At 45.5% G+C, this 15044-nt stretch overlaps 1 protein-coding gene and 1 long non-coding RNA gene across 3 annotated transcripts; one reads left to right on the top strand and one right to left on the bottom strand.

The window, feature by feature from the left end:
- Positions 1–253: 253 nt before the first annotated feature.
- Positions 254–6694, top strand: LOC123610619. 2 transcript variants are annotated; one of them, XR_006718225.1, is made up of 3 exons: positions 254–1484; positions 2870–3144; positions 4411–6694. It is a non-coding gene; the product is annotated as an uncharacterized LOC123610619 (long non-coding RNA). The 2 variants fall into 2 exon arrangements; XR_006718226.1 differs by lacking the exon at positions 254–1484 and having other exon boundaries at positions 2840–3144.
- A 6565-nt stretch (positions 6695–13259) lies between these two features.
- LOC123610618 (ATP synthase subunit ATP5MJ, mitochondrial-like) lies at positions 13260–13431 on the bottom strand. The gene is given in 2 exon segments (XM_045501467.1): positions 13260–13386; positions 13388–13431. Coding segments are annotated over 2 exon segments (171 nt in total).
- Between the last annotated feature and the right edge of the window lie 1613 nt (positions 13432–15044).

Genomic DNA, 15044 nt, shown 5'->3' with positions numbered 1-15044 from the left:
GCAGAGACCCTGATGTGGGGCTTGAACTCACAAACTATGAGATTGTGAGCTGAACCAAAGTCCAACCCTTAACCGACTGTCCAACACTTAACCGACGGAGCTACCCAGGTGCCCCTGGGGTTCTACTTTAAAGATTTTTTAATTTTATATTTTTTAAAGTTTTTAAAAAATGTTTAGTTTTGAGAGAGAGAGAGAGAGAGAGATATGCAATGTGGGTGAGGGGCAGAGAGAGAGGGGGACAGAGGATAGGAAGCGGGCTCTGCACTGACAGCAGACGGCCCCACGTGGGGCTTGAACTCACGCACTGTGAAATCATGACCTGGAGCCGAAGTTTGACAGAGACTGAGCCAACCTGGCACCCCTGGGGTTCTATCTTAAATTGTAAATAGCCCTGGGAAGGTGGAGTTGCTCTGGACTTTTCATGGCTTTGAGCGAACTGCTTTGAATAGGCTGCCTTTCCAGACATGCAGTACGATTGGTGTGCCTTTATGGTGTGGGGTGTGGGAGTTCAGGGGAAGGCTCTGAACGAATGTTCTAGAAGGGGGTTGGAGCATGGCCTCATTGGATGCCTTGAGGCAATTAAGAAGGGTACAAGGTAGAGAAGACCTAGGTGTTAAGAGAGGCTTCCAGGAGAGAGAAGAGAAGGCACGAACGCCTCCAGCTTCTGCGGCTTTGCTGTGCAGGACCACGCCCTGGCGTGGAGCTCGCTTATCTCCAGCCTCTCCCCTTCCCTGTGGTGGGTGGGGCAGACCAGCCTGCTGAGGAAATACCTAGAAATGACCTATGGGGCAACTGTTAAGACTGGTACTTTTCCACTCCATGTGTTGATGTGTGCTTCTAAGATCCCCAATATGGACTCCTGCATAGTCTTGAGGAGTGCTGGGGCTCCCCAGAGGGACGTTCAAGCTCGGGCCGCATCCCATAATGGTGGTTCTTTGACTCTGTAGAGGTCACCACAGAAGGGTTTCTTTGTCATTTGCCATCGCCATTTCTCCTCAGTCTAGTGTCTGCCCCTCTTGGGCGATTTCTGATGGTGGGATATGTTTTCCACTGGGGCCTACGCTTACCACCTGCCTCCCAGTTTTCCCGTCGCCTTCAGAAGCTAGTTATTTTTACAAAGGAGCACTCCTCCCTCCAACCCAATCTTAAATACAGTTTTGGAACAAGGAGCCTGCCTCCTCTAAGGTAACGGCCGCTCTCCTGTACCAGCTGCTGTCACTTCCTTCACATGAGTGGACACGTGTTTCCTCTCCTGGTTCCTCTTTATTTCTCTGCCCTTCCCCCTCTGGGGGGATGAGGGCAGGCAGGGCTCCTCACACCAGGTGCTGCGTATCTGATCAGTGCCCTAGAACCGACTGGCAGAAGATTCTGACCGGGTCTTCCTACAAAGTCTCCACCAGCATCTGGAGGTTTGGGCTGCAAGACAAAGGCTGGTTCCCCATCCATCAGCTTTCTCGATGTCTTCTCTTCCTGGGGTCAGACTGGTATGTATTGCTTCAGTTTTGGCCAATTCCGGACGTAGCCTGTGCCAGGGGTCCGGAGGGAGACAAAAGGAAAAGGGACGCCCACTTCAGGAAGAGATTTAAACAAGATAAAATTTTCTCTTTCTCACGGAATTATCTGAGAATAAGCAGTCTAACGGCCCTTAGCGTTAGGGACGGAACCCAAGATGTGGCCTACACGAAGCCGGAGGTTTGGCCCTGCTGCAACACCGTCCCCTCAGCGAGCACCATTGGCTGCTGTCTCGGCCTCGGTTTAAAGCTCTGTTGGCTCACCCCGACCTGAGTCCTACGTATTTTGTGCCTGCTCCTTCTCTAGACTGGGAAGTCCTTGAAAGAGGCCACCACAACCCTCTGCTTTCCTTCTGGCCCCTTCCCCCATTCATCCCCAGCAGAAGCCGTCGTGAACCTCGGAAAGCCTAAGCGACATTACTCACGATTCACATTACTCCCCTGCTCTGTGCCCTCCCATGGCTTTGCCTGAGGCCTCGAGTAAAATCCATACTTGTCACCGTAGGGCCCCTAATGACTCCCAACATCATTCCTTCCTACTTTCCCCTCCCCTCACTCACCACTCTCCGGCCATGTTGGCCTCTCCCATCCCGCCAAGCTCACTCTGCCTTGGCTGTTCTTCTGCTTAACACGCTCTTCCCTGGACCTCCACGTGGCCGGCTGTTCCTTGCTATTCATTCCACAGTCCCAATGTTACCTCTTCTGAAAAGCCTTCCAGATCACCTTTCTAAGTGGACTTCCCCATCCCAGCATAATTCTGTGTCCTGTTACCCTGTTTGAATGTCTTCATAGCATTTAGGATTATTAGAATGATCTGTTTGATTTGTTTTCCTGTTTGCCTTCTGTCCGTTCATTACCCACCCCACCTCCCACCCACTAGACTGTAAACTCTATAAGACACTCTATGATTGAGTCACCTTGTGTCTCCGGTACCTAGAACTCCAGCGTGCAGGGATGGGAGGCACTTGGCTATGAACCAGGTGAATCCTGAATGTTTCACAGCACTAAGCTCAGTTTGCTCATTTAACAAAGCTTTCGAAATGATTCTTATTTCAACCAAAATGTGAATACAGTTTTGGGTCTTCTCCAGAGAAAGTAATTCACAGAGCAGCCTTACAAAAACATGACACATGTGACAGAAATAGCTGGACCCCAGATTGCACGTGTAGGGGCGCAGGCGGGGTCCTGGGCTATGGGAATGTTTGCCAGTCCAATTTAAGGTGTGCGTAAAAAGTGCAGAATAAGCTTTTGCTTGTACCCCCTGTACCAACGTCCTCTCTGGTGCCTAGTGGCAAGCTGGCAGCCTGTGAGGGCATGGGGCAGAAAAGCGTCAGTCCTGGATTTCTGCCTTGCTCCAGCCTCCTAATACCCATGAGGAGATAGCAGCTCTCAGCACCTGGCCCAGGCTCTCCATGAAATCCTGGCATGGCAACCAGATGTGGGATGCCAGGCCGCCACACAGGGAGGCGAGAGAGCTTCAGTGAAGGAGACCGGTGCTGACAGAGGGGAATAGAAGCACGCCAGGGAACAGCTGGAGCGCGGGACGGAGGCAGCGGGGAACAGACCTGCGTCTCCATCAAGGTTTCAAGCCATCCTCTGACATCGCTCGTCAGGGATTTTACCGCGCTCCCAGGTCTGTGTGATTCACCCCGATCCAGCTGGCAAGGTGAAGGGGCAAGGGGGTGTTTTCCCCATACTACATCTTCACCAGGCTCACAAGGTGGTCCCGGGGCTCCTCTGGGTGGTCTTGGGCGGGTAGAGGTTAGCATCCAAGTCCCAAGTCAGACTGAGTCTACTTTCAGGGCGCATTTTCCACCGATGGTGTACATTTCCATTAAAAAGCCCTAAGTGAGCATTGAAACAGAGCCATGATGAAGGTTATTCGCCCAGACACAAACTCCTAAGATATATTTTGTGTGCTGGGGAAGGAGCGGCCCCCAAAGGCTGAACAAAGGCAACTCAGGAGCTCAGCATGTACGTGGTTTTTGTGGTTTTGGCTTCACCGAAAGTTCCAGAGACGGAGAGGTTTGGCGATGACTATGAGGGCATCTGGTGTGGATCACTCTTTTGGTCCAGTTGAATTGAATCCACCAAGTAGAAGCCATGTACCCGCGCCGTGCCAAGCACCGTGTTAGGTGTTGTTGGTGGACAGGAGGCCTGTCAAAGTCTGTCCTCCTGGACCTTGTTATTCGGTGCGGGATGCAAACAAGAGTTGCCCTGGTAGCGATGTGATCACAGAGGGCGGCAGCTGCCTCTTTCTCGTCCAGACCCAGAGATTTAGAGTCCCGAGGCCCAGTTCAAGTTCCCAACCCACCAACCTCTAGCTGTTGAACTTTGGGCCACTTACTTAATATTTTTAAGCCTTAGCTGGCTCGGCTATAATATTAGGAAATGACGTCTGCCCTGTCCACGTCATGGGTTGTTAGGAGGGCCTGATGAGACAATTTATCTGCAAGTCTTTTTGAGCTCATAAGGAGACCTTTGAATTGTTATTGGGACGACCAAGAACTTGGTTTCGGAAGACTTCAACGCTATTCTCTCACTGTTCACTGTTACGTTATTAAACTACTTATTATTAATAGGATGTGAAAATCTGAAAAAGCTATCAATATGCATTGTCCAGGATAGGAGCCACTGGCCACACGTGGCCTTGGAGCACCTGAAATAAGGCGAGTCTGAATGTGAACTTGGTTAAAAAAAAAAAAAAAAGAGAGAGAGAGAGAGAGAAAAGAATGTAAGCTATCTCATAATTTTTTATATTGATTACGTGTTCACACCATAATATTTTGGATATATTGGGTTAAACTAAATAGGTGATTAGAATTAATTTAATTCCTTTTGTAGTGCAGCTACTAGAAAGTTTTAAATGACATACATGGCTCCCATCATATTTTTACAGGACGTGCAGCTATCGAGGCTCTCTTTGGAAACTTTGTTCTGCCCACAAGTACTCATGGACATTCACATGCTTTCAGAGGTCGTGTAGACGCCCTTAGAGTCCCATTTGTGACTATTTTAAAGGTCGCTTTTTATTTACACCGAAAATACGTATAAGAACTGTTTCTGTGAAATTAGGTCACAGTCAGCGAGAACCAAGAGACTTACATTCCTCTGTGCAGGAAACAGTTTCATCATCACTGCCATCAAAGACGCTGCATGGAAGGTCAGCTCTGGACTGTGTGTAGAGCGCTCCGATCGAGATCGTTAGATCTCTGCAGATAGGCGGCTAACGCGTCACTACAAATGTGGGTAGAAGGAGGACACCCTAAAGTTTCATGAATGAAGAGATTTTCCGAGGATCAAGCCAACGGCCACGCTTCCCTCCCATCCCCGGATCTGTCCCCGCCCACCGCAAAAAGGCCAAAAGAAAAGGAAGAGCCATCCTTTTGCTGTGCCTCTCTCGCTGAGTTCCCCTTCACATTCTCTGAGGAATTATCTATGCCTATTTTATCAGTGGAGAAAAGGAGGCTCAGAACGGCCCAGAAACTTGCCAGCCGTCACGTGGGTAGAAGCAAACTGAGAAGCAAATGCTTTCCAGAGTTGGGCCGCGTCTGGGAGGTTCTACCTTGAAGCATGGAGTCGACTGCGACCTAACGAGACCCAAGGAGTCTGCTGGCTGGCCTGGTCCCCAAGCAGAAGCAGAGCACTGCCCAACTTCTACGTGTGGGACGACCCGTGGCAACATAAAGGGCAAACACACAAGGACGTCTTTCTTTCTGAGAATGTTTCCACTGCAGTTAGGTTAGAAAATGATCCGGGGAAGATATAAACTAGCTCTTTCATTTTCCAAAATAAAATGCCTCTCCACTTGGTAATCTGGGTGGTGGAAGTCCCAGCCAGAGTCTTGGTTTTTAAAGGTTTTGTTTAATTTGCCACCCCCACACCTCTCCTCCCACCGCCTCGCATCAAGCTGGACAAGAAGAAAGGGGACAGTGGCCTGGCAGATGCCTCCATGTGGTATGTCCTTGCAAAATAGCTTCGGCAGCACTTTATATCAAATAACCAGGGGAAAAAAGGGAAGTGGAGGTGATGGGAGGTGTCTGCATTTCCGGGGGTTTTGTTCCAGTTTTAATAAATAAGGATAATGCATAGAGTGTCTCCATTTCCAGAGCTGTGTTTTTTCCTTAAACACTGCCGCTCTTCATGGGGAAGGAATGAGACATTCCTGACACATGATTTGGCAGGTCTCAATCATAAAAGATCCAATATTGGCTTTCAGAATCCCGTTCCAGATTTGACCCAGACTCCAAACCCTGTCCAGGCACCAGCTAGATGAGTACCTCTGGGCCTGGGCGGGGTGCCAGCCACACTTTGAATAACATTTGTGGGATCTCCCCAGGGGTTCTGGTGAGGAAGGCAATGATTTGTTGTCCGGATAGCTTTTCCCTCCTTGGAAAAGAGCACACGGAATGAAAGCGCATGAAGGACATCAGGTGTCCCCACAAGAGTTTCATAATAGCAAAGACACGGAGGAGCCACCATGCAGGGACCAAGTGAGGAACGTTTTGTCCCTGCCCTAAGGTACTTGCCCTCAATCAGCTAATCCCACTATGGTACGGCTGGTGGCACCTGTCAAGTTAAAAAGTGAAATCTACCAAACTTATTTGTTTTTGGGGGTGGGGCTGTGTCTTTTCCTGAGTGGTGCCCCGTCTGGCATTTCTCAAAACATGATCTAGAGACTCTTCTGCATTAGAATCGAGGGGATCTAGTTCAATGGCGGATTTTTGGTCTCCTAATCACCTACCAAGTATGTGCGAACTAGAGCCAAGAATTTGCTTCACAGCAACCTGCCAGGCAATCCTGATACACCCCAAAGTTGTGAGCCATTGGCTGTAAAAAATCCTTCACATATTTTTAATCCATCGCAGCACCTCGTGGCGGTGGAGAGTAAGACTGGCTTCGTTTTGCTGATGGCCATGTGAATTTGTTTCACTGCGTGTCTATTTACTGTAGGGAAAGTTTGAACTGCTAAAGACAGGGGCTACTTTAAGCCTTCGCTCTTGCCGATTGATACATGTGCCTTGTCCTTTTGCAGTTATGGTTATCATCTGCCCACCAACAGTATTTCTAAGAAGCTGCTTCTCCGTGTCTTCTGGGAAGACTGTATCCTTCAATATATGTGATTGCAGCCTGTTGATAAAAGCAAAAGAAAAATAATAAAACCCACTTTGTTGAACTTCTCATTTTTCTGAGGCCAACAATTTTTAAGTGATAAAAAAGCAGTTTAGTGAAACTGTTTAAAATCTGCCATGAATATATATGCACTTGTGTATTCATATACTGATTCCTGTGTGTTTGATCACTCAAGAGTTGCCCGGTCCTCAATGATAATGCTTTCTGGAATTTACACTGTGCATAAATCTGGACTGATGTCTGTTGCTGAAAGGACACTGATATTAGATCAGTGTAGCAAGGAGTCAGAGTACTGATCATTTTTGGATAAATTTGGGTGGATCCAAATTGCTTTATTTTAGGATCAAGTGAAGTTTTTAGTTTTAAACTTCCTAGTTTAAAACTATCTGGTTAACTTAGGCAGAATCGATTACATTGGACAGCGTAAAAACAAACCCACTCCCAAAGTAACAAGTGGACCTTAACCCAAATAGTTCTTAGTTACTATAAAGCCACCCTAGCTCTCTAAATGCCCTAAGCCACTGAATCTAGGGACCACATGGAGTCAGTTAGACCAGATGCAGATGCCAATATTAATTGACAGCCACAATATCTTTCTTTTTATGAACATTGGCATCATTCAGCCATCAAGGAAGCTCTCTTTGTAGTTCATCTAGTTAACCTAGAGATACCAGGATGACCCCATGACACATCATAGTGAGCAAAGGTCATTGCTTCTTTCACTGTGCGGGCATGGAGAACCTTCAAAGTGTGTAGCCAAAAAATTTGTTTTAGAGGAGATTCATACAATGATTTTGCTGGTGCTGTCAGGCCTGAAGGTCATATGAAGTTCAGCTGAGCTCCTCTGGATCATTCTCTCAGGTCCCCTTAAGACTTCCCTACTCGATCATAGAAATAGGGATCCACTTTGCTCAGCAACTTGCTCCTAATAAACACTAACTGTTATGATATAAAATAAGGAGAAAATATGCAAAGCGCTTTCAAAGCATACGTGTGTGAGTGTGAGGGGATGCATGTGTGTGTCCTTTTCTTGATCTGGATGGGAATGAAAACAACTCAGGTCTTAAGACATTGCAGAGTTTAATCCAGAAATCAAAATCCACTCAAAGTATTTTAAATAGAGGATATTTAATAGAGGAAATTGGTTAAGCAGCTGATGAAATCTCCAAGAAGCCAAACAGAGGGCAGCGAAGGAATCCAGAAGTCAGCAACAGTGGGAAGCCACTAATTCCTTAGACTGGGGAGTCGGAGGGAGGAGGGGTGTTACCAGAGCTAAGAGTTTGGTCACCCAACAACCCTGGTGGGCATGGCTGGTGGGCGCTGGGAGCCAGGCAGGAGATGCAGTCCTCGCTGAGATGCCCCGTGAGGCAGAGAGAGAAGGGGAGAGATACTCTGATTTCTCCCTTCTTCCCACTCTTCAATCTCCTGCCAATGCTGCCCCTTTGCTAACCTCGCCTGGAACCCTGGAAAACACAATCTGCAGGGGTCAGTTTCTCTGTGATCAGTGCAAGGCAAGGAGGAAGGATGGGTTTCACCCACACACTGCCTCATTAGAAATAGGACTGACTCCTTGCTGTCAAATATGGAACTCACGGAAGTATGGAAATTCTGGCTGATTGCCTTGACCACCTACTGTAGGGCATCTTTTCACCTGAACTCTATAGTTGCTTGAGTGTGATAAGCCATGATCATCAAAACACAGATAAGGCAGGGCGCCTGGGTGGCTGAGTCGGTTAAGCATCCGACTTCAGCTCAGGTCATGATCTCATGGTCCATGAGTTCGAGCCCCACGTCAGGCTCTGTGCTGACAGCTCAGAGCCTGGAGCCTGTTTCGGATTCTGTGTCTCCCTCTCTCTCTGACCCTCCCCCGTTCATGCTGTCTCTCCCTGTCTCAAAAATAAATACACATTAAAAAAAAAATTAAAAAAAAAAAACACAGATAAGGCAAGTGTAGACCTTTATTAGAAACCCCTGTGCTTGGTCATCTACTTGTTGTGACTGCCTGGGGCAGTGTAGGGATTCTGATAGAGGTTAGAAATGGAACTAGAAGCCCTTTGAAAGCCACGAAGAAGGGAACAATACCTTCCAGAATTCCGCCTCTGGAATGGTCTTGTGAAACTAGATGGACACTCTTTATTAAGCTATCCTGGTTCCTTCTAAGGAAAAATCCATGCATTTGAATAGTTGTGCTATCTTATACCATGCAGCTAATAGATTGATTCAATATGGCCACGAGAATATAAACATCATTATTAGAATAACAATCCATGAATAAAATGCATCCTTAATGGAAAGACCATTCATGTTGAGAACTGTGAGTAGCTTTGTTGTGCTTTCCATTTTCTATATGGCTCCCCTCGTCTGCCTACATACAGTAATCAATCTGGAATCCCACCTACTTAATGGCATGATTTGGCCTTTTCAAAACATGAACTTTATGTTTTAAAGTAGTTTTAGATTTACAGAGAAATTGTAAAGATTGGACAGAGAGGTCCCATATACCCCACACCCACTTCTGTCTCTTATTAACATCTTTTGTTAATATGATACATTTGTTACAATTAATAAACCAATATGGATAGATTATTAATAATTAAAGCCTATACTTTATTAAGATTTTCTGGATTTTTTTTCTGATGTCTTTTTTTTCTCTTCCAGGATTCAATCCAGGATACCACATTTAGTCATTGTGTCTCCCTAGGCTCTTCTTGGCTGTGACAGTTTCTCAAACTTCCTTGGTTTTTGATGACCTTGACAGTTTTGAGAATACTTGTCAGTTGTTTTGTAGAATGCTCCTCAATTGGAATTTACCTGATGTTTTTTTCTCATGATTAGACTGGGACCGTGGGCTTTGGGGAGGAAGAACACAAAGGCGAAGTGTCATTTTTACCAAGTCGTATCCAGGGCACGTAGCATTGACTTGACTTATCTTGTTGGTGTTGACCTCAATCACCTGGCTGGGAGAGTATTTGTCAGATTTCACCGTAAAAGTTATTTTTTCCCCTCTCTCTCCATGTTGTCCTCTCTGGAAGGAAGTCACTATGTAAAGCCCACTCTTAAGGAGTAGGAAGTTATGCCCTACAGCCTTGAGAGTTGGAATATCTACACAATTGATAGGAGATTCTTCTGCTTTGGAGATTTGTCTGTTCTTTCTATTTATTTATTCAATCAGTTATTAATATCATAATGAGCTCATGGATATTGATTTTATTTTTTGGATTATAATCCAATACTACTTTATTTTGTTGCTCAAATTGCTCTAGTTTTAATCAATGGAAACTTTTCCCATTGGATCCTGTGCCCCTTTGACAAACCCCTCTTCATTGTGAAGTTGTTTTTCTTCTTTTCTGGGGGAGCACTTCTTTAGTTTCTGGCACTACAATATGTCTCAGGTTCATCTTGTATATTTTCTGCTCCAGTCCTAGATTCAGCCATTTCTCCGAGGATCACTGGATCCTTATATTGGAGTACAGTTTAAGAAACCAAGATCTAGGTGCTAGATATGCTCAGTTTGACTGGTTTTCATCCATCCGCCCTTTTCCTAAGCGTACGCTTTTTTCCCAGTGCCAACTTTGGACAAGACTGGATCAGATGAGACAAATGAAATACAAATAATTCTATTAATCCATGGTCCAAGAGAGGTGCTGCCTAAGGGGTATGAATAGAGCTCCATGGTAACTTGAAGGTGGAAGGAGATTTCCAACTGGAGATATGTATCACAAACGTCTTTGTTCTTGATTCTAGACTTTATCTCCTGTCTTGTAGGTCCATATCTTAGTAGCTCTGCTCATATCTACCCTTCTATATGAGGGTCTGTAATATTAGCCTGACCTGAGTTTGAATTCTGGCTCTGCCACATATTAGCTGTATGACCTGGAGTGAGTGTCTCAACTGCACTGAACCTCAACCTCAGTTTCTTCATCTGCAAATTGGGGATGGTGATGCTAACAGGAAGAGGCCTTTGGGAAGACTAAGGAGAAGACATGCGGCACAGTCAGGCCTAGAAAATGCTGGCAAACAAAATAGTAATGACAGCTAGTGTCTTCCTAGGGTAACATTGCCTTGGAATAGCAGCTGGTTCCTAGGCCAGAGGTGCAGAAGAGGCTGTATTTAATGTAACTTGTAAAGGGTAGAACCAAAGAAGGAACTGTGGAATGGCCTGGCTCTGGGGGTAATAGTCAGGCATGTCCTGCAGATGACATTGCTTTTGCGAAGTAAACCATAAACAATCAGGGTCTTGGGGCCACCTGGTATTTGGTAGCCCAGCACAAGCTCTAGCATGAGGAGGCATCTGCTCCTGCAAAAACAAAAACAAAAACAAACCAAAAAAAAAAAAAAAACCCAACATGTGTCATGCTCATCAAAATGCATTAGCACAGCCTCTGACAACAACATCTGCCTGATGTTCCAGAAGGGATCCTCATGCTAGGCTTCCCCACTATAAAGCTGCTCCCTTAGACAGTGACAATGCACCTAACAAATGGTTTTCTGTTCTGTTCTCCTATAGGAATTAAACTAAACCCCTTCAGAGAGGCTTGAGATCTTTTAAAAGCAGAGGAAACATAGATGTCATGAACTTTCCCATGGGTTAGGTGCATCTCAGAAGTCCTAAAACAGAGCCTAATGTGAAGGTTGTAGTTATCCCGTTTGGCAGGGTTTTTTCTGATGCCCAAGGTGGGTGTGGCCGTCCCATTTGACAGTTTTCTTCCACGTGAGAAGCAGTGATGCTCAAGGTGTGGTCCCTGGACCAACAGCAGCAGCAACAGCATCCAGAAACTTGTTAGAAACACAAATTCTTGGGTCCCATCCCAGATCTACTGAATCGGAAACTCTGGAGGTGAGCCCTGCCTCCCTCCTTTGCCCATTACAATCTATGTTTTAACAAGCTCTCCAAGTGATTCAGATGCCAACTAAAGTTTAAGAACTATTGATCAAAAGGAGGCGGAACTTTTCAAAACTTTCCACTTTCAACCTACAGGTATTCTGAACTCCAAGCAACTTAAGAGACTGAGTGTCTCTGTGTATGGCATTAATTAGGTGCAGATTGAATATTTATTGGATGAACGAGCTATAAACTACCGACATTGACAGGACCAAGTGCTGGCCAGAATGTGGAGCGATAGAAACTCTCATTTATTGCTGGTTGCAATGCAAAATGGTACGGCAATTTTGGAAGTCAGTTTGACAGTTTCTTATAAAACTAATATACTCTTACCATACAACCCAGCAATTGTGCTCCTTGGCGTTTCCCCAAAGAAGTTGAAAACTTATGTTCATATAATAACCTGCACACGGGTGTTTATAGCAGCTTTATTCATAATTGCCAAAAAGTAGAAGCAAGCAAGATATCCTTCAGTAGTTGAATAGATAAGCAAACTGTGGTGCATATAGACAGTAGAATATATTCAGTGATAAAAAGAAATGAGCTATTAAGCCATGAAAAGACAGAAAAAACTTAAATGCATATTGCTAAGTCAAGAAAGTCAATCTGAGAAGGCTACATACTGACTCCAACTGTGCGACATTCTGGAAAAGGCAAAACTATGGAGACAGTAAAATGGTTGTCAAGGGTTTGGGGGAGGGGGGAGGAGTCAGATGGAACACAGGGGATTTTTAGGGCAGTTAAACTACTCTGTATGATACTATAATGGTGGATATATGTCATTATACATTTGTTCAAACCCATAGAATGTACTACACAAAGAATGAATCCTAATGTAAAGTATGGACTTCAGTTAATAATAATGTGTAAATATTGGCTCATCAATCATAACAAATGTACCACCCCAATGCGAGATGCTACCACTCAGCCTTATTAAACCACACATTGGGGTCAGCCCACTAGGTACATGTGTAAACTGATTTAAAAGTATCTTGTTTCCTTGGAAGTGTAAGCTCTTCTGTCCTTTCTTGAAAGAAGAGGGGTCTTCTTTCCAAGAAGAAAGAGGAAGAAGAGGGGTCTTTCTAGCTCCTACATGCAGTGGTGCCAAGACCTCTGGATGGAATTGTTACTGTCCCTTTTGTGAAATTCCAGATCCTTGGGGAATGACTTGGGAAACTGGTGGATGCATTTTGATAGTTGGATTGTTTTGGCAGATGAAAGTCTTGGATACTGCTCCTCGTGGAGTGACTCAGCTGTCCTGAAGAAGTTTGGTGTTTCCCTTAAGACGATGAGGAGAAGCTTGTCTGTGACATAACCACACTTCACATGCGTAGAAACCTTCCAAGAATATTAACCATGTGGCTCTTCTAATCTTTTTTCCCCGTTTAACAGATATTGATTGAATGTCAGAAGTGTGGCTGCCTAGCTCTGATCCCCAACATCTATGATAATCGAGATATTCATTCTTCAGTTCCTTAGGTTTTCCAATGAGGAGATGGCTCGGTGAGATTCTGACTGTACCTGCTATGTTACAAAGATCTATTCACAGTAGGACAGGCACACGGGGGGCACTGACAGGGAACATGGGCACAGGCAGTGGTGCCTCCCCCAGGTGCATGTATTCATGCCACCTTCTACAAGTGTACCGCAATGCCCATTCCCATCTCACAGAGCTTGCGGAAATTTACAGCCAGGCTGACGGTCCGCCCGATGTGCGCTCCAGGTAAAGCTGGTTAATGACGACCTAGAGCAGGTGCATGACTCAAAGCTTTCAAAGCTTTACTTCTTTTATCAGCAGTCCTGATTTTAAAAACAACAAAGCCCGTCAACCCCATTCCTACCCAAATCTCCTCGCAAACTTGGCCTCATGGGAATCCAAACATTTTAAACAAGACTTTGAAGCATCTCGACACAAGACCGCTAGCTCAGGCCGCCCGGACCTGCCTGGCCAACGACTCGGAAAGCTGGCTCTTCTGATCTTAAAGAATGCATACTGCCTTAGCAGTTTTGGCAAAGAGGTTCGCTAGAGAAACAGTGGAAAGTGCGGCATCGTTTTATTTATTTATTTATTTATTTATTTATTTATTTTTAGGATTGAAATGGATCCAGCCCAAATTCTATATTTTTAGCCCGAGTTGATCCTATGGCAGTTCTGGCTAATGAGATGAACGCAGATGTGGTGAGGTGGGGCTTCCAGGAAAGCTCTTTAAAAGGTGGAGTGAGGGGAATAAATTAGCACGTACCTTGGTCCTCTGTCCTTCCCTGTTTTCTGCTTGGAATGCCGATACAATGCTGGAGGTAGCGTTGACATCTTGTAGCCACGAGGTAACAACGAACCAAGGATAGGGAAGCAGAAAGACAGAAGAAACCGCAGTTCTAGATGGTGTGGTGCAGTTATCTACCAGTCCTGAACTTCTTACCACTGGATTTTTCACACTAGAAAAAAAAAACCCACTTAATTTGTTTAAGTTGATATTTTGGGAGTTTCGTGTTACTTGCAGTCAAATGAGACATCTAACTGAATCACGGATATTTTCAGTCTCTCCCAGTGGTAGAGGTTTGGCAGCCCTAGTGATATTTTCTGCTCAGTGACCTTGGATATACTGCCTTACAAACTTTGGACACAACGATAGTTCCTACTGATGTATTGTTTTAAGGATTACTTGAAATAATACATTTTAGCATAGTGCCTGGTACATATTAAGAACCGAAAACATGGTGGTACAAAACTAAATTGCCTCTCACTACAGACACAGGGCTCACGGTCATGTGCAAGAACTTTTGAAAACAGAGTGGGATATGGCAATGTTGTGCTTTGGACGCTTTGAATATTATATTATACTCCTGGATTTCACTGTCACATCAAAGTCAAGGTCACTTCTGGCACGTAGGTGGCTCAGTCGGTTAAGCATCTGACTTCGGCTTGTGAGTTTGAGCCCTGCGTCAGTCTCTGTGCTGACAGCTCAGAGTCTAGAGCCTGCTTAGGATTCTCTCTCTGCCCCTCCCCCACTCTCCCCCAACTCTCTCTCTCAAATATAAATAAACATTTAAAAAAAAAAGTCATGGCCACCTGATACCAACTGAATCTGCCCAGGCCTAACCACAGACCATTATTCAGTGCCTTGGCCCCCTTGTAGGGGATGATGCCCACAGGTCACTCTAGGGAAACTACCCCCACCCAACATACAGCCCCTCACAGAGCCGGACAGTTATATGGACAGAATAGGCTATGATTCGTGCCCTGGAGGCCATCCCCTTGGACTCTGGCGATTGCACCAGAAGTAGACAAACAACCTGAAAGGACTCATTCCGTAGGCTGGCCAGAGGCCTAGCAAGGATCCTAGTGGGAAAACTCTTCCCAGGAGGGGCAGTGGCTGGAGAAACACACCAGCCTGCTGGCTGGTCACCCCCCATTAAGGGACCTCAGCACCGCCTGGCAAGCTGATTCTGTGTCACAGACCCCTACAGTCTCCCACCCTTGGAGATGACCGTTCTGAATGTCCTTATCTCTCCTCAGA

This window comes from Leopardus geoffroyi, chromosome C2, assembly GCF_018350155.1.
Source record: "Leopardus geoffroyi isolate Oge1 chromosome C2, O.geoffroyi_Oge1_pat1.0, whole genome shotgun sequence".
Taxonomy (NCBI): domain Eukaryota; kingdom Metazoa; phylum Chordata; class Mammalia; order Carnivora; family Felidae; genus Leopardus; species Leopardus geoffroyi.
The sequence above is the reverse complement of the archived record's forward strand: the minus strand, read 5'-3'. Positions and strand labels throughout refer to the sequence as shown.